The sequence below is a fragment of the Carassius auratus genome, unplaced genomic scaffold, assembly GCF_003368295.1.
Source record: "Carassius auratus strain Wakin unplaced genomic scaffold, ASM336829v1 scaf_tig00006181, whole genome shotgun sequence".
Lineage (NCBI taxonomy): Eukaryota > Metazoa > Chordata > Actinopteri > Cypriniformes > Cyprinidae > Carassius > Carassius auratus.
The window spans coordinates 35259-55626 of record NW_020523734.1 but is presented as its reverse complement, the minus strand read 5'-3'; the positions used below and the strand labels follow the sequence as shown (position 1 = coordinate 55626).

At 36.5% G+C, this 20368-nt stretch overlaps 1 protein-coding gene and 1 pseudogene across 1 annotated transcript; both read right to left on the bottom strand.

The window, feature by feature from the left end:
- Positions 1 to 290: 290 nt before the first annotated feature.
- LOC113071140 (pro-epidermal growth factor-like) lies at positions 291 to 11162 on the bottom strand (annotated as a pseudogene).
- Positions 11163 to 11899: 737 nt separating this feature from the next.
- Positions 11900 to 19749, bottom strand: LOC113071139 (leucine-rich repeat, immunoglobulin-like domain and transmembrane domain-containing protein 3). Its single transcript, XM_026244501.1, has 4 exons — positions 18834 to 19749; positions 17232 to 17698; positions 14947 to 15252; positions 11900 to 13821 (listed from the first exon to the last, which is right to left on the bottom strand). Exons 1-4 carry the CDS (start codon positions 18947 to 18949, stop codon positions 12779 to 12781), a joined length of 1932 nt encoding a protein of 643 aa, XP_026100286.1. The 5' UTR covers positions 18950 to 19749; the 3' UTR covers positions 11900 to 12778.
- Between the last annotated feature and the right edge of the window lie 619 nt (positions 19750 to 20368).

Sequence of the window (20368 nt, the reverse complement as noted above, 5' to 3'; positions counted from 1 at the left end):
ATAGTGTCATAGAAAATAAAAGTCCACATTACAGCTTTTTTCAACTTCTTACACACATTTTCAAAACTTTACACACAAATCAAGAATTGCACACACAAAATGCAAAATGCCTCACATCTCTTGCAAAATTATGCAATGCATTCAAAAAATCACAAACATATCTCAAAAGCATACATTTGCAAACACTTTTGCCATAATATTAACTCCTGTTAGATTTGTGTTTCATAGTGAGTTGTATGATGTGTTTTGTGAGAAGCATTTTATGAAATTGAAAATGGAGAGTCAAAGGCCAAGAATTAGTGTTTGTTTTTGCAGATTTGGTGTGTGGTTCTGGTGTTTGAGTGTCAGGTTTCAGAAATTGTATGACAAGTAAATATTTTGTTTGTCAGCAGAAAACAGAAATGTGTCCTCTTGCATTTAAATTCTGTGGCCACAAGATGGCAGTTTCAAACATTATTTTATCAACATGAGCCCTGAACTTCATTTCTGTTTCCTTACATCATCTGGCATTTACATCTCATGTCCACTAGAGGGCAGTAGTAAACACATCATATATGTGATGTGTGGTCTCCTCAGCTCAGCAATCTTCTGGCATGTGTGTGTACTTTTACCTGCTCCTGCACTGGATCATAGTCCAAAGCTATGATACTGCCTTTTGGTTCCTGCAGAAGTGTTTTGCTCTTTTTGCCATCTGCGTTAATCTGTTTTATATCCACTGTATTGGCAAACAACAGGTACACTGGAGGTCCTGCTTGAAATAAAACAAAGAGATCCAGATGCACGAGGTCACTGGAAGCAAATGCACTTATGCTTAAACCATACTTCCAGGAGACAAGACGGGGGAGACAGACAGGCACCCTGGCAGAATGTAGATTATAAAGACATTTGTAGGCCTTGCCTGCAGCAGCACAGTGTTTTCCATCAGGCTGGAGCTGGTATCCAGGCTGGCACTCACAAACCCACCTGCCTGGATATAAAGTCACACACATGTGACTGCATCCCCCTCGATCTGCAGACAAACAGCCTGAAACAATGGAGAAGAAACAGCCACAGGCATAAATACATACGTAATCTGGCTATTAATGTACTTTGATTTACAAAAAGCACACACCTGTGCACGAACGGCCATCAGAATTAAGCACAGATCCCTCTGGACCACACACACACATCATCTTCTGCAGTGTGCACACATGCATGATCACAAACTGTGCCATTCTCCACGCATGGTTTAGACTCTGCAGACAAATGTAAGCAAGCAAGTTAAATTCTGCCATTTACAACAAGCAACAAAATAAATTCATTCATTTATGCAACTCATCAGTTCAATTTATGGACTTTATTGGTATACTGTACGTCTCTTTCCGCTCATTAAGGGCTACACATATTTGATTCAAACAGTAATATTGTGAAATATTATCAGAATCTAAAAATAATGGGTTTCTATTTTTACATACTTTAAAATATTATTTATTTATTTGATGCAAATTTAAATTTTCAGCATCATTACCCGTCACATGATCCTTCAGAAATCATTTAATATGCTAATTTGTAATCATTGTTGGAAATCAATGTTGTTTTGTCTATATTTTTAATCAAATAAATGCAGCCTTGATGAGCAAAAGAGACTTATCACACACACACACACACACAATTGTTAATAGATATTGTTAAAGTTATAATGTACTAAAATATATTTACATAACTTTTAATACATTTATTTCCACTTTTTAAAATACTAATATATTTTAACAATGTATTTATTCTGTCCAAAATATATTTTTAAAAACATTTTGCATTTACCAAACCATTTTTTTTTTAAATAATGTGTTTTTGCCCCTTGAAGAACTCAATATCGTGGAATTTTAAGATTTGAACAAAAAATACATTTTTAAATTAGATAAGCATAAATTTAGTGAATTCTCACATCCACAAATTTCTTTTACTGTATATTTTTCCACAATGCCTGAAGAACTAAATATTAAAAGCCTAAACAACATAAACTGTGTTACTATACTGGATACTGGTTATCTTTCTGCTGGGTTTTGATTGGGTGTTTATATAATCTGAAGGGAAATTAAATTAGAATTCACACTTATTTTACACACTCAAGCCCCAAACGTAATATGGTCAATCTAATGACTGTGAGGGTTAAAAATGACCTGTTCACAACCCAGGCTTTTTAATTCCACTGGCACTTTGAATATTGTCCTCAAACTAATCATTAAAGCGTGGTCATTTGGGGAAATAGAATGACATGTGGTTGGCTGTACAGTCTGACAAGACAACGCAAACAAGTCTAAAGTCTAAAGCTTACGGCCTCAATCTTTCATTTCCAAAACCCCTGTCCTCGTTGATCAATTCTCACCTCAAAGTTTCCACCAACTCCTCTCTGATCCAACAGACCTTGTGGCACTGTGCCTATCAGACAGTCCTTATTCTGACACCTAATAATCCCAAATCCAATCATCCTATATTTACAAAACACCAGCCCTGAAACAATTAACAATGTCTGGAAGATTTTGTTTTATTCAGGTTAACACTTAATAGATATCAAACAAGGCCTGCCTTTATAATAAGTGATTACACCAGTTAAAAATAATATAAATAAAGATTTAAAGCCACATAACTGGTTTTGACACCAGTAATGACGATAGGTTTTGAAGAAGCCAGGTGGGAAACAAGCTCAACGGGACACTGTCTACAATCCCGTTATGATGTCAAGACCATGATGTCAAGACCATAATCCCAACCACAAAGGTGAAAGTGCGGAAGGGGTCCCTTGGTCAGAATGAGTAAAAACATAAGATGCTCAGAGTTAAGAGTTAAGATAACGTGATATTTCATCTTTAATTTGCATTAATTTAAATATTTTTTCTGCATTCAAAAGTTTAATGTACTTTTATTCTAATTATTCACAATAAATAATAATCTATTCCATAAATTATGTTTTCTAATTGTAATTTCACCATCTCTAAGCATCTTGGCTGTCAGAAAACATGGCTTCAAACTTGACTGCAGGTATATATGAGCGTCCGCAGGTGCGAGGACTGCACTGAGGGTTAATCTCGTTGTTGCTTTGCTCTTGACCTGCTTAGCCAGGCAAAGCTGCTGACTAAATATGTTCCTCATTACTGATGTCATCTCATAATCTTATCGCTCTGCGCTGTCCAGCTCTGCCTCAATGCACAATTAGAGCTGAAACAATGAAGTCTAAAGATGCCCTCTGTCTCGTTCCAGTACTTTTTCTCTCTTTTTTTTTTTATTCTCTCTTGCTCTCTGTCCCTGACTCATGAAATTCCATCTCATTTATATTTATGCTATTAGTGCCAGTGTTTCATAATCCACCTCCCAGTTTCCAGTCCTACCTTGGCAGGTCTTCAAATCGGGCAGTAGCAGGTAACCCTTAGGGCAGCTGCAGAAGTATGAGCCCGGAACGTTCTCACATCCCAGTGAACAGCCGTGGTTCCACAGGGCACATTCATTGATATCTGAAAGAGAAGAAGATAGTTTTGAATGACAGAAGAAAGTGGTGGATTTTGCCACAGACGCTTTGAATATTTTAGAAGTTATTGTGTTTCACAAGGGAAATGGAGGCTGTACCTTCACAATAGTTGCCTTGTTTACTGAGGGTAAAACCGTCCCTGCATTGGCACAGACCAGTGTCACTGTGACCGGAACACACTTTCACACACTCTCCTGTGTGTCGATTGCAGCCTGCATAAGAACAGTATCATTTTTAAGCAAAACCACCAATTTGCAATACATTTGCTCTCCATTTGACGTTTAGGATAATTGTGAAAACTTACAATTAGTGTTGGGGGTAACACATTATAAGTTACATATAAGTTACATAATAAGAATATTTTTTAAGTAATTAGTAAATTAATGCATTAGTTGAAAACATCTGAGCTACTTTTTCAAATAAGTAACGGCAGTTCATTTGTTTTCACATTTATTCACAAACACCTTTCTCCTGTCTGTGTTGAGAGAAATTGTGAGTGAATGGCAGAGGCAGAGCCACTTCCTTCAGCCTGAGGCTTCTTCCTTTCATTTTGAGCGTGAAAGGGGCTTTAAATTTGGCCAAAATATAGCTTTTGGGATTTTTGTTATTAAAAATAAATAAGCAAGCCCAGCTCAGGTGACAAAGAGTAACTTTCCACTTTCCACTGAAAGTAACTAAGTAATCCAATTAGTTACTTTTTTATAGAGTACCGCAATATTGTAATGTATTACTTTTAAAAGTAACTTTACTTAACACTACTTAAAATCACCAAGTTTTACACAGTTTATGATTATAGAAAGAAGAGTGGAGTAATTGGAGCAATGAAATAATGGTTAGTAGGGGTGCACGATAAATATCGGCCGATAATTAATGCGCATCTCATCAGTGATTTACCTCTGATTAGATAACCGACTTTACTGACGAGATGCGCATTAATTATCGGCCGATATTTATCGTGCACCCCTAATGGTTAGAAATAATTGTAATAACTATTCAAATATGTTTTGGTAATATATTCTGAAAGCAAATACTCCAGCATTTTATAAAGCAATTAAGATGATGTACAATTATTCCATAACCAACCTGGAGTGAATGGAGTTGTAACTTCCACTACTGGCTGATTGATGGGATGTACCACTTTGACATCAGCAGGGGGGTGCGGCATCCTTTTAGAATTGACAGTCTCTCCTCGGCCCCCTGTGTGCTTGTTTACTCGCATGATCCTTTTTGACTTAGAGTCCGTTAGGTACACATAATCAAGAAAAATCGTCATCCTGAGAGGATGTGATCTAGGACAGGGAGGACGTATTTACTACTACTTTAATATATGAAACAGTAATTACCTGAATTACCTCTTATATTTTTACATTAGAAGAATTTAATTTACCTGAATGGCTGATTAAAGACGTTGATAATGTTGCCATCATAGTTGCAGGACCCTATAGCAGTGTGCACTCCTTGGCCCTGCTGAACCCAGAAGAGCCTCCTGTCCCGGTGGTCTATAGCCAGAGCCTTCAGTCTGTCTGCAGCTTTCAGCACTGTTGCCCTCTTCCCACCGCTCATGTCTGAACGCTGGAGACTGGGAGTCAACCCATCTGACAGCCAGAAAATATATCTAGAAAAATGTTGTGATAGCATTCTTATACATTTCTCTCTCTAAAACAGTACAGCATTTCAAAGGTGCTGTATGTAGCGGTTGAACTAGATATTACAGTCCAAATTCAAAATATTGGAGAGGGGTTTTTTCACCCAGTCCCTTCTCCCTGGACTTGACGCACATGCAGGTTTGCCAGATTGATGTCAACAACAGGAACGAGTGCACTCCACGATGAATTAAATGAAAGATGCTGCGTTTTCCACCATCTGGCAACCCAGGGTGCCGATATACAATTGGGTAAACTGGCAGGGGGTGGGTCTTACAAACCAAAACAGAGACCGACATTCCGGCCCAGAACAAACATTTTCAAAGGAGAATAATTGACTGTAAGCATTGTTTTTCAGATAAACAAGTATACTAACTTAGCATGTTTCTTAAATATCTGCAAACTTTAGCTTTAGTAGAGTCCAAAACTTACATACAGCACCTTTAATATAAGTCATTTTCATTCACTGCCTATAACATGAAAATAATCAGTGCATTGCATATCAGCCAGATTTTTTTATTAAATCATTCATTCTGCATTAATATTAAAGATCACTGGAAAACAGCTGAAAATATTTTCTTTACAGCTCCCCCAATGAATATCTACTAATGTTGAGATATTTGTATTGGAACCAAAATGGTTGCTTGATTATCTCTTCACAGACCAGTCCTTTAGAAGAAAGGTAAGGCCAGTGTGCTGTTTGAGACACTGTTAGATCTTCACCTATGTGCCAGCCATGTTTCAAAGAATGTGACTGTCTGAATGCTCCAGCATTTATAGCTAGCGAGCAAACTAGGATTTGAGCAACACAGTCCTGAGAAGAACTGTGCAAATGACCAAGCCTTTAGTCATCTCCCCTACAGTCAACAAGCACGCTGCTGAGAGAACAGAGTAAAAAATGTAAAACATGTTGTTGTGGGTAACAACTCTGACCTATTGCTCCACAAGCCATATTGCAATGTACTCACAACTTCATTTTTATTGCCACTGAAGTTTTAGCTCTTTTATGTAGGTCTATTTTTTTGCTTATTTTTATTTTTCAATTATATATACACACTACCAGTTTTTGAACAGTAAGATTGTTTTTATGTTGTTTAAAGAATTCTCTTCTTCTCACCGAGCCTGCATTCATTTCATCCAAAATTCAGCAAAAGCAGTAATATTGTGAAATATTTTTTTTAGCATTCAAAAAAACTGCTTTCTATTTGAATATATTTCAAAATGTAATTTATTCCTGTGATCAAAGCCACATTTTCAGCATCAGGACTCCAGTCTTCAGTCTCACATGATCCTTCAGAAATCATTCTAATAGGCTGATTTGCTGATTATTATTATTATCATCATCAATATTTAAAACAGTATTTTTTTTCAGGATTCTTTGATGGACAGAAAGATCAGCATTTATCTGAAATAAAAAGCTTTTGTAACATGATAGAAAAGCTGAGGGTTTATAGAAATAACAATTAAAAATTATCAAAAGTCTACCAAGCTGTTTTCAACATAATAATAATAATAATAATAATAATAATAATACATATTTTAGAATGGGAAATAAGAATATTAGAATGATTTCTCAAAGATCATGTGACACTGAAGATTGGAGTAATGATGCAGAAAATTCAGCTTTTACATCACAGGAATAAGTTACATTTTAAAATATATTCAAATACAAAAATGCTGTAGGCAAATGCAGGCTTGGTGAGAAGAAGAGTCTTCTTTAAAAATATTAAAAAAAAAAAAATAATAATAATAAAAATTACTGTTCAAAAACATTTGACTGGTAGTGTACAAATACATTACTTGAATGACTGTGTAGATTTACACATTTTTACCTCTCATTTGGATCAACAACCACACTTCTTGGCTGAGACAGGTCTCTTAGGACAGTCTTTTCATTTCTCCCATCTGTGTCCATTCTTTGTATCGTTCCTTTTTCCGCATTGCTCCAGAGAACTGTGTTTTCAATCCAGTCCACAGCCAGACCCGTGATTCCTTTCACTGATGAAAGAAGCTTCTGAAAGAATGAACCAAAACTGCATTTAAAAAACTTGGAACAGGCTTCAAATGATCACTGATGGAATTGAAAACTAAAAGAACATAAATAACTTTCAGCTAAACTTATATATAACTATAGATACTTACATGCATATTAAAAATAACAAAAAAATGTATAAACAACAATAGCATTAATGGGGCTCCGGTATTACCTGTCTGCGTGTTCCGTCCAGTCCAGCCCTGCTGATTTGTCCAGCAAGCTTGTCAGCCCAAAACATTGTCCCCTCACTTAAATGGTAATCCAACAAGATGGACCTTCCCACCTTAGACACGATTCTTCTCTGGTCCCCATCAAGGTTCATTCTCTGGATGCTGTTTCCAAGGCCAAGTAACAGATACGGTTCAGGATCTTTAAAGATACAGATTACAGATTTACAGATTTTGTTTTTCCTGAACGCCATTTCTATCAACCAATCACAACCCTCTGATATTTTGGGGCCAGGTTTGAGGTTTGGTCAGGGATCCAATTGGTTGGTAGCAATGTTGTTAGGATTAAAGTGTATAATTGGACATATATATATATATATATATATATATATATATATATATATATATATATATATATATATATATATATATATATAAAAAACAAAAAAATTCTTGTTTTACTTGTTTGTTTGTTTTTTTTTTGTTTCTCTGTTGTAATAAGTATGTATTAATAATTATCCTATTGTAACAATGTGTTCTGTTAAAGACTGAATGCCACAAAGGTTGTAGTCAAGAGTCATAAACATCATAAACAGTTTATTTGTTTACATAATATTGTGCATCTTTGTAAATACAGACATATTCAGCTCTTCTCAAAGTAGGATTTAATATTTAAACGAAGGATTAATTGTTTAAAAATGAACTTTATCTCACAGGTTGATGAGTGGAAACTGTGGTCGGCAAAGACTTTAAGGGGGGGGGGGGGGGGGGGTGAAATGCTCGTTTTCACTCAATATCCTGTTAATCTTGAGTACCTATAGAGTAGTACAGCATCCTTCATAACTCCAAAAAGTCTTTAGTTTTATTATATTCATAAGAGAAAGATAGTCTGTACCGATTTTTCCCGGAAAAACACGACCGGCTGGAGGCGTGACGTGTGGGCGGAGCTAAAGAATCACGAGCGCCAGTAGGCTTTTGCGTTGAGAGCATGTGGAAGCTGTGACATTACCGTGAGGAAAAAAAAACATCCAAAACAAACCATGACTAGTCAGATTCAGCCGTTTATTTATGATCCAGAATCAGATCCAGAGGCTGAAATTTATATATATATATATATTTTTTTTTTTTAAACTGTACATGTGGAAAGTGCAGTTTGATGACAACATCGCATGTTGTTTACTTGATGTGCTTACGCGCCGATAGCTAAGTTAACAACACAGAGATATTTGAAGCAGTTTTACTCACCGCATGCGGTTCCAACACACGATCGTGACCCTTTTTCGTTGGGATTGCATTATCCTTAAGAAATAAACGATGTGCAAATCCGGCGTCAAACTGGGCCTTGTTTGTAAAACAAGCATCTTCGAAATGCAGGGGAACAAACACAAACACTTGCACAACTCCGTTGATGCTCTGTAAAAATAAACTCCATCCACTGGTCCCTTAATGCTATTTTTTTTTTTTTTTTGGTAATTTGTGCAGGGTTGTCTTGCCCTGGCAACCAAAAACACACGTCTTTTGTGACATTTTGCGACGCTCTCGCTCTGATCAGTGAATCGCTCTGATCAGTGAAATGTCTGCTCAGCCTCGCTATACGGGAGCGCGCTCTTCCGGCAGACGTGCCCTTAGGACCCATATAAGGAAATTCTGCTCCATCTAACGACACACAGAGCCATACTCGAAAAAAACTTTCCGAAACTTGTGACAAACCGGAAGGAGTATTTTGGAAACAAAAATACTCTTTCAAACGTACAACTTAATTTTTGAAACTTTGTCCATGTTTAGCATGGGAATCCAACTCTTTAACAGTGTAAAAAACTCAGTATGCATGAAATAGCATTTCACCCCCCCTTTAACATGAGACCTCCCTGACCCTAAACTAAAGCTGTTTGATAAATGAGGCCTGTCGGCTAACAAATACATTCTTTCTTCAGTCATAAAATTGCTAATTATTTTCTCTTTCTTCCCAATCCATATTAGCACCTATAATGTCATTCAGGATGTGAATTAATGTTGCTAAGAGACAGCTCTTTTCATGCTTTAATAGGGAGAGGTTCACACATCGATCTCACAGATGCCTGTAGAAATAAAGCAACTGTATCTTAGCAACACACACCATGGTGGAGGATTGAATGCATTACAAAAAACACAGCCATGTTGCTAGGATGTGCATAGAAAATAACGGAAAATGTTGAATATGGTGATCGTTAGTATATATTAATTAATAGTCACTTTTTGCAAACTAGATGAGGATGCATTCTGATGTTCTAGTTAAGCGCAAAGGATTGATGATTTCTATAAAGTCTATCAAGCAACAAATAACTAATCCAATATAGCAACTATGTTAAGCTGTTAATAAATATGTTATTTTTAAATAAAGGGAGTTTTTCTTCATATTTAAGATATAATCTGATAAAAAGGTATTCAACAAAATATTTAGACTTATGCTGATATAAATATGATGATTCATAAAAGGGAGGGTCAAATTCTCTTCTCACTGTGGCTCCAAAGCAGTGGGTCCAACAAGACTCAGAATTACATTTTCATTAATTTCATTAACATTTTTTGTTTTCAAATAAGATGTTATTTCTTCATGGACATTTAATGGCCATTCTATTAAATATTAAAGAAACTGTTCACCCATTCATTGCAAGTCATTATTGACTCAGCTCATGTGGTTCATTCCTGTATGACACTCTTTCTATCGTGGAACACAAAGTTACTTTGGTGTTTAAGTAGCTTAGTAGCTACATCATTAAACGGATGGTAACTGGAGTTTTATTTAAAATCTTTCCCGGCACACTTGATAGCTTTATATGAGGAACAGACCAGACTTTAAATAATTTGATGCAAATCTTTCCCTCTGCGGTGACTCTCAAACTTTACTATTCAAACATCTTCTCTCAAGACATGTTGACATAAAACACTATATGTATATTATACTATATATATATATATATATATATATATATATATATATATATATATATATATATATATATATATTTATATATATATATATATATATATATATATATATTTATATATTTATATATATATATATATATATATATATATATATATATATATATATATATATATATATATATATATATATATATATATATATATATATAATATCACCAATGTTTGATTGAAATATCTCGCAAACAAAACTTCAATGAGCATACAGACTTACCCACACAGCTGAAGTTTCCCGCAGCCCAGGGTCGTCCACCCCAGCATAATGCTCCTTCCACACGGCCTGAAGCTTCAGCAGGGCCTATACGCACCACCCATAACCACAAATGAAAGGTAGCTGCTATCGTCCTCCAGAACATAATCTTATCTCAGTTATACAGGCCTCTCCTCTTAGGTATTTCCCTGATCACAGCACCACACCATGCAGCTGTAACCCCCGCACATCTTACACACGCAGCCAACCAGCTCCAACTAAATGAGAACCAGGGTGAAAAGTCTACAAAGAGTGCATCTGAATCCTAGAGGTGTCCTTTACGCACAAAGCAGGCTGAAAGTGAGAGTCCTGTAAGACGGCCAGGTTTGTGTCAGGCACACATATACACACAGAGTCTCAATCTCTCAAGTCCTTCTGCTCTCTAGTTGTTTTGGAAGCAAAGTATGAAATTCCTAACAGCCCCATGGTAAATTTGACACATGGTGAGACCAGCAAGGGCTCAGAAGAGGGTTTTCCCTGGTGTAAGACTCTGAGCCTGAGCATGAGAAACACAAAAAGTTAAAAGAATAACACAAGTCACCCTGAGTTCACCTCCTGGTCTGTCCCAGTCTATGCATGTGATTCAGTAGGAGTGGTCACACCTTTTTGTGCTGCTCATGAGTAATGGGATGCTTCCTCCCTCACACACACACACACACATACACACACAAACCATTAAACCAGTGTTGTTGTGTCTGCACATGCTCTGTCTGGGCCTCAGTGAGTGAAGAATCACCAGGGTTGGTGATGTGGACAGGGCTTGTAAATGCTTCACCCGTTTCCTATTTACCCCGCATACACGCAATCTTATTATAAGAATGACTGTCATATTGTCACAGAAATTAGAGGCACTGCTCTGGGAAAAATGTGGCAGGTACAGGGACAACAGCTTCCCTGTTCTTGTGCTTAAGCAGGGTAGGAAATGCAGCACAATGTCTGCTGTGATACACACTCACAGGACCCGCTATGACATCACACTGGACAGAATTCAATAACTAATTCAACTGACGTGTTAACTTTATAAAGTTGTACTGAACTAAAGATAACTAATGACCGGTCTATTTAATAATGAATTTATGCCACCATTTGTAGCATTCGGGACTGGTAAGAATTTATTGCAACTACATTCTTATGCTCACAAAGGCTGCTTTTATTTGATCAAAACAGTAAAACCAGTAATATTGTATTATTACCATTAAAAATAAATAAATAATCTGAATAAAATAAGATGAATTTTCAGCAGCCATCACTCCAGTCTTCAGTGTCACATGATCTGTCAAATATGCTGATTTGGAGCTGTAAAAAAACATACAATATATATATATATATTGTGGTAATTCAATTACAGTTGTACTGCTTACTTTTTTTCTGTGGAAGCTGAGATTTTTTCAGGTTTCATTTATAGAAAATTCTAAATTATGCTGATGCTGTCTTGTATCCTGAATTGCAAATGAAAATAATTTTCTACATTCCAATAGAAGAATACGGGAATATGGACATTTTAGTGATATGCATGGCACTCATAAAGGATTTACAACACATTATCATACATTTACACAGATATTGCATATAAATGTACAATTAAACAAAAGATAGAGAGGTAGAAAGATAGAGAAGACATAAAAATATGAAGAGGACTGAAACATCAAATGCACATGCTGCATAATCATTCAAACTCACACACATCATCTCAGAAATGTGAATATATCGTAACAAAGTATCTGGTTCTGCTTGGTTTGATCCTTTTCTGACCTCATTTAAATTTAAAACAAACGTAAGAGAATTTGGCGTGTTAACTTATCTATTAAATCACATATCACCATATGTGAATATAGTAATATTACAAATAAATAAATAAACGTAAAAAGGTTTAATTAAGATTTCCAAGACACATAATATGTAACTCTACTTCATTATATGTTGAAGTATAGGCTACACAAAAATACAGAATGTTTACATTTATGTACACTGTATTCCATTTAAAAAATAATAAATAAAAATACATAATTGTGTGTGATTGCGTGAAGAATATGGCTTTCAAAAAATGGGCAATGAGACAATTTGTGGGTCATGATAAGTCTTGTAAGGCAATGAGTTTGACAGCGTATTAAGAGCTAATCTTTTAAAACTGATGTTGCCACAGCTTATCTAATACCAAGTAATACCAAGTAACACACAAAGCCGATGTGCTATACATTAGCACAGATACTCGGCTCTGGAGCTGTCACTCTTGTACGTCATTTGAGAGTCAATGCTTGACCGTGAGCACAGGAGCATCCTCTCCGACTCCTGAGTCTGCCTTCGCGCCCAAAGATCATTGGCCTGCCCATTCAGAGTCCTTTGTTTCATAGTGAGCGTCTCAAACTTTACATACATCTCTTTTGAAAGATCGTCGTCTGGTCCATTGTTCCTGCTACTGTTTCCTTTACAGCAGAGACATACGATCTTGTAGAGCAACACCACAATGAGAGGCACCGCGACTGCGCATGCGATCCCACTGGCGACCATCAGGATTTTGTTCTGCCCATCTTCTCCACCGTTATCCAGAGTAGTGAAATCCACACATTGCTCTTTCCCAGCCACCGAACCCTTAGTGACCAAACACACCGTGTAGACCTGGTTAGGCATCAGATACTCCAAGAGCAGCTTCCCTTGACCAACTTCCGTATCGACCGTCTCCTTATCGTCTTTCGCATCAAATGGAAAGTAGAACACTGTTACGAGCGAGTCGCTTGGCAAACCTTCAGCTCTCCATAGTAAGACCGCCGTGTCACTTGTCTCCTCCACAACCTCAATGTCTTTGAGATCAGCTTTCTTTTTGGACTTTTCACTCGTCAGTGAACCTTTGCCATCCTTGCTTTGCTGGATCTTAGCTGGCTTGTCTCCAGCTGGTGGAGACCTCTGAATTCCTCCACCTGGTCCCGGACTCTTCCTGGTTGTCAGTGGTGGAACTGTGGTCATGGCAGCTCTGGTTGTAAGAGCAGGACTTAAGGTAGTGTACAATGGCATCTTAGTCCCAGCAAAAGAAGTCACAGGTTGATCGTCGGGCCTCTTGGTGATGTTTATCAGTGGGGACGGCGTTGAGGACTGCAGCCCATCCACAGACAGGGTGATGTACGCTTCGGCATTCCCTGCAAAGTTCTTGGCCTTGCAGCGGTAATCGCCTGCATCCTTAAACCCGATACTGTGCAAACTGAGGATGGACCAACGGACCCCCTCACCTGGAGATTCCTGCACAACTACAGAGACATGTAATGGTAAGCAATAACTTAGAATTTGTAAGAAAAAGATTAAAGGATGCTTTAGATATTGTTCAATGTATGTTTACATTAGGAATGAACAGTTTTCAAATTCTGCCTTCATGAAAGCAATATTTTACAGGGATGTAGATTTTTTTTGTGTTTTTAAAATAAATCTCTTATGCTCACCAAAGATGCATTTATTGTTATGAATTATTAGGGATGAACCTGCAGGTAAATTTTGCCTGATACAAAAAAGACAATAATTGTTTTTCATGTTATAGCCAACAAACAATATATATATAATTTCTACAAGTTTTTCATTAACCAGCAGGTGGCCGAATTCTACACATAATACCTAAATCAATATCTAGAAACAACTTAAATCAAATTTACAACATCATGCAAGTGATTTATTTTTTCATGAAAATGTAATATTTCACATGCAAATTAATGGTGTAGTTGAGGAATTTTGTAGTAAATAGGTACAAAAGTACTTTCATATTCCCAAAACAGCGATTTAACGTATAGATGAGAAGTAAACCAACAAACAAAAAATGATATAATATTTGTATGATTCAAAAACGTATATATCTTTTACAATTCCTCTATCAATTTTGGGGTCATATTGACCATAAGTGTAAGCAAGAAATAAGGACCATTTGAGGATTGAATTAGGAATGCACGATGTAAAATGGTGGACAGTTTACTGATAATAATGCTTTGGCAAATCACTTAAATTGGCTGACATTGAAGGGATAGTTCGCCCCAAAAAAAGACAATTTTCTCATCATTTACTCACCCTCATGTCATTCCAAATCTGTATGAGTTTCTTTATTATGTTGAAAAAAAAAATCATATCAGTACTATAACTGTTAATCAAGCAGTCCTTGTTTGCACTTTAAAATATAGATTTCATTCACGATAATTTGTCTTTTTTAAAATGTTGTGTAAACACTTTAACCCAGCCGAAAATGGACCAGTCTGAACTTGTCTAGCATGTATACTTGTTAACTGCACTATATGTGATTAAAAGTCTTTTTAACCCTTCAAAAATGTTATTAGCATGGTATGATTTTAGGTGATTATAAGTGCACACATTAGCATATTTTGTGACACTCATACCTGTGACATTGACCGTCGTCCCATCAGCTCTGGTCCAGAGGAGGGTGGGTGTAGGGAATCCAGTGGCGTCACACCGCAGAAGAACATTGCTGCCCAGTGGTGAAGTGATCTTAGTTGCTGAAGTCATGACTGACGGCTTGCTGCACTGATCAAGTTCAGCCCGCTGGAACAGAACGCCAGCTAAGTTCTCTGGTCCACTGCATGTCAGAACCTGATCCATCAACACCACAGGTATGCTGGCCATCTTAGACAACTCAATGAGCTTGGAAATCCGACAGTCACAGTACCAGGGGTTGTCCTGTAGACCTGCAAATATTGAAATATTTGCGTAGAATATGTTTATGAAAGCAATACTTTTAGGTACAAAGGCCTAAAAACCTTCAAAATCCAAGCTTTTAACACTTATCAAATAAGGCTGTCAAGTGAATTCTAGTTCCTTACATTCAAATTTGAATTATCCTGCTTTGATTCATTTTGAATTGCACAACCCATGTCTACAAGTATTTGCAAAATTATACATCAAACCAAGATGATATTACTAGCAAAGTCATGTTTATGTTGCATATTTGAATTGAAAGGATTGAAATGGAATGCATAAACTGATAAAAATGTATACCTTCAATACAATAGAAGATACTTTGGATAAAGGGAGCTGCCTAATGCAGAAACAGAATGGAGAAACATTACTTCACTTACTGAACATCTCAACACGCTGAAATAAAGACCACTGATTTATTATTCAGCTACTATGATAAAACAGCAGTTTACTCCCATCAAATCAGAAAGTTGTAAATCTTGAAGCCAGGATGTCTTGTCTGGCTCGCATGCATCAGGTGTTGGACATTAACACCACAGTCTGCCCATAATTCTGTCTATGGCAGGATGAAGATCTGTTGACTGTAAAGAGGAAATTAGACGGTCCACTGATGCAATTCAACAGCTGGATGGTGACAAGGGCTAATATTCTGATTATACAGGCTAAATCCCGGTGATTTTGTGCATTTATGCTCATTTTTACACTTGCATTGCACCTGGTGAAAGTACAGAATTTAAGCAATATCACACAAGCAAAAATGTTCAACACAAAATTGATAATGCATGTCACTTTCACCAGCTGATAAAGCATTCTATACTTTCACTAGATGCCATACAGGTGTACTCTTGAATTGTATATCCATTGTGTCAAACACACATGGTTCTATCAAACTATTCTAACTTTCTCTTCAGCTGGGATCTGTTTTTTAGATGCCACTGAGCAAACATGCAGTACTGTACGAATCATCCTCTTCCCAGATGAGCACTTCAAAGAAACTCAAATCTCAGAGCTTTACAGACAGTTGGAAGTCCCATTAGAAGATTAGCCTGTACTTAACTTGGGAGCGCCCAGGAAGACACAGCCTAGATTTAGATATTTAAAGATCATACATGGACTAACGATAAAAATACATGGTGAACAGAGGGATATTGTTGAATCTTTTTTACTTGGCATTTTGTATATGCCTCCACCCAGATACTTTGCATTTTAGTGAACCTACCCTTGTGAAAAAGAAGTACACTTCAGCATATGCGCTACAAATATAAACAAAAATGCTTACACATGTTTTTGTACTCTTGATTGTATGCATTTTTGTTTGAAAAAAAAAATTTATTTTATAGTTACATTTAAATTAAATACAGTTAACATTTACAAAATATATGTAATGTTGTAATATTGAATATTGAATAATATACCACAGTTAATTATAATTCAGTATTTTATATGGGCTTTAGTACGTCGACACAATACACATAAAAAAGTAAACACATCAGAATCAGCATGATTAAAACATAAAAATTTTATATTGTTCCTGTGGTTCAATGGTAGAGTATTGTGTTAACAGCGCAAAAGGTTGTGGGTTCAATTCCCAGGAAACACACATACTGATAAAAATAATGTATATCCTGAATGCGCTGTAAGTCACTTTGGATAAGAGTCTGCCAAATGGAATGCTTTTTAAGTGGCCTGTTTTATTAATATTATGTTATCTCCAAGTACAGTTACAAATATACTTTTAAGGTATGAAGTACACTACAAGTGCACATTTAATACAATTAAGTGCACAACTTTTTCTCAAGGGAAAGCTCATACAACTTACTATGAATGCTAATGTGAATCCTCCTCAAACACTGGGGTTCTTTTGCTACATGGTAACCCTCTAAAAGAAAGATTTTTAAAAACTAATGTCATAATAGATACATAACATCATAATGCATATTTAAGATGTGCCATCATCATTTTTACCCACCAAGAACAATCTTTTGTGATGCATTGGCACTGGGCAGGATGCCTGAAAATGGAGGCCAGATGTCCACCAGGTCAGAGGGAAGGGTGGTTAGCTTGTTACTAGAAATGTCTAGGTAGGTGATGTTAACCAAGTAAGGTGCTGCCTCCAAAGGAACACTGGTCAAGCGGTTGTTGTGCAGGTCCAAGGTCCTGAGACTGGGCATCTCTTTCAGAGACTCCCAGGGAAAGGTAGCGATCACGTTCCCGTCCAGCCGTAGCTCATGAAGAACTTTCAGATTGTAGAAACTGCCAGGATCCACAGATGTGACTGAATTGTATGTTATCCACAGGTAGCGTAACTCGGACAGGTAATAGAAGGCTTCGGTGGGCACTCGACGCACAGCTGTCTTCTCCACCCGCAGCTTCACCGTGTCCACAGGGATGTTAACCGGAATATCTGACATGTCAGGGTCATTGCATAGAACAGACCTGGGGCAGAGCAGAGGTTTATCACTTTGACCAATATGAGCATATGTGTGGTGATGTTCAATGTGGATTGTATTAGCCTATAACAGAGGTTCTTAACTCTGGTCCTCGAGGTCCAATTACCTGTAGGGTTTAACTCCAACCTTGATCAAACTCACCTGCCTGTAACTTCCTAGATCTTCTGGAGACATTGATTAGCTTGTTCATGTGAGTTTGATTAGGGTTTGAGGAGCTAAACTAGAAGGCCAGAATTGAGAAACCCAGGTCTATAGAACATAAGCCTCATAAAGAAAGGATTTTTTTTAGATTCATGTCATTTACATTAGCATTTTTCTGATTCATAATATCGATGTATAATCATCCTTTATGTTACACCAGCAGCCTTGGATTCATATCATAGGGGCTATGCCACTCAGAAAAACACGATATATTTTTTTTTATATTCAAGTGAATTACTTATTAGTATACTTGAAATCCAGTTTACTTATTTAAAAAGTATATTTAGAATTAGAATAATATGAATAGGCCTATACACATTTACATACTAAACTGTAATTGGATAAAAAAAAAAAAAAATTTCAAAGATTTAAAACTCCAAAACTTAAAACAGATTTCCCTTCAGTGCCAATCTGTAAAAAACAAGATAAACTACCACGGATATATTTGTGTTTAAATTGATATATGCCATTAAAAACACAAGTATGAAATGTGTCTATCCTTGTTGAAACAAAAAATATTGCCTATTTTGATTCAGATTTTATGAAAAATAATACATTTATTGTATCTGTATCATATTGCATTATGCAATTGTTATATTGCTGAAAATTGTATATATTTATTCTATTTTCTTCCGTCAGATTCAAACTTATACATTTATACATGCATGAACATCTGTCTGTTGTTACAATGTAAATGGCTACTTCTCCAAGTGCTGAATGATTCTATTTTTTTGTTTATGTTTTTGTTTATTCCAGTTCATTATACTTTCCCATGTCTGTCTACTTACATCACTATTTGTATTCCAGAAATCAAACTATAAATCTAAATTATGCCTGTTCTTACACACCACAATTATACAGTTTTATGAAACGCTATTATTATGATCATTATTACTACTATAGAGAATGAGTTTCCTCACCTGCTGCCAGTGCCGTCGCTGTGTCCGTGGTACACACAGGTGCACTGGGAAGGACAGAAGGGTTGTGCCCCGATCCAGCAGCCCAGCAGAACCTGGGCCACCAGCAGACGATACATCCTTCAGTCGGATGAACCAGCACGGACACACACACTCACACACATCAGATCCCACTCGACCATCAGTGGACAAAAACTCCTTTATCAGTCCTCAAAGAAAACCAAGAAAAACAAGAAAAGTGCCTTGCAGCCCACATCTTGTTTAGCATGCTAGCAGGTGAGAGCCGAGAAGAGCGAGAGGATTGGGATGGGCGGGGGGAACCCAGATTAGAAAGAGGATTTCTCAAGGCTGAGTAGGTTACTAAAGTTGAACAGAGTGGGATGGGAAGTGTGTGTGAGTGTGTTATTTGTGTGTATGAGTGCGTTAGTGTGTGTTAGACTGAGTTTGAGGAGGAGGATAAATCCTGCAGGCACACACTAATCGGCTATAACTACAAGAAGGCTCTTCTTTCAGCATCATCACGTGACCGCTCGCAGACACTTTTCCATCTTTCACCTGGTGTATGAACTGATTTTGGCTGTGAAGTGTTTGCGTGCATGGAGGCTAGATCACACCTGTGTGTAAGCTGAAGTACAGGTCATGATTTACTGAGAGCAGGCCGCAGACAGGCCAAACTCTGTCTGAGTCTGAGAGATATATAATGGCTTCAGAAAATACTGAGACAAAAACATACTGAGTATGAATAAAATCTGCTTACGGTACATTAGAAAATTAATAGAGTTCCCTTTAGCACCAATTTGTCAAAAAATTATTAATTGCCAAGGGTGTTTTTAAGTAGGCCAGTGTGAGTATCAAGGGAAAACATGCTTAATTAAAAACATCCTTATGTTATAACAACATCTGGTTTGCATGCATTTACCTTGTTACAATAATTTCTGCTCAGTTTTGTGGAATTTATTCATTATTAGAAAATAAATAACAAGTCTTCAAAAAGTGCTAGAACCACAGATTATTTTCTAAGCAATTCTACTTATATTGTTATACTTTTGTAATAATAGCTTATTATTATTACAATTTTTTTTTCAGTAAAACCTTTTCAACTTTATTTTTTATTTTTTTTTTTTATTTTAGTAGGTTGAGATTTCTAAAAATGTTTTTGTGTCTATAAATTCTACAGTTCACAAAAAAAAAAAAAAAAAAAAAAAAAAAAAACACCTTGGTTATTGAACATAACATCAAGACCTTGAAATTAGTGCTGTAAAACCATATGGAAAAAAATTATAAGACCTTAAAATTATTAGGCCTTTATCAGGTTAAAGTATACAGTGGGCTATAGGACAAGAGAGATGTCCTTTTGTAGCCTGCCTCCATGTGGTCTGAGTGAAAATAACAGACCTGTAGAAACAGCTCTTTCAAAAGTTTGGGGTCAGTAAGATTATTATTATTATTTTTAAATGCATTAAATTATTTAAAAATGACACTGAAGACTGAATTTATGGCTGCAGAAAATTTAATTTAGCATCACATAAATAAATTAC

Coding starts and splice junctions, on each gene's coding strand:
- LOC113071139 (XM_026244501.1), bottom strand. CDS start 18,949: ATGTATCGTCTGCTGGTGGCCCAGGTTCTGCTGGGCTGCTGGATCGGG. Junction 17,699..18,833: donor AGCGACGGCACTGGCAGCAG/GTGAGGAAACTC, acceptor GCTCTGCCCCAG/GTCTGTTCTATGCAATGACC. Junction 13,822..14,946: donor GACGACGGTCAATGTCACAG/GTATGAGTGTCA, acceptor ATGTCTCTGTAG/TTGTGCAGGAATCTCCAGGT.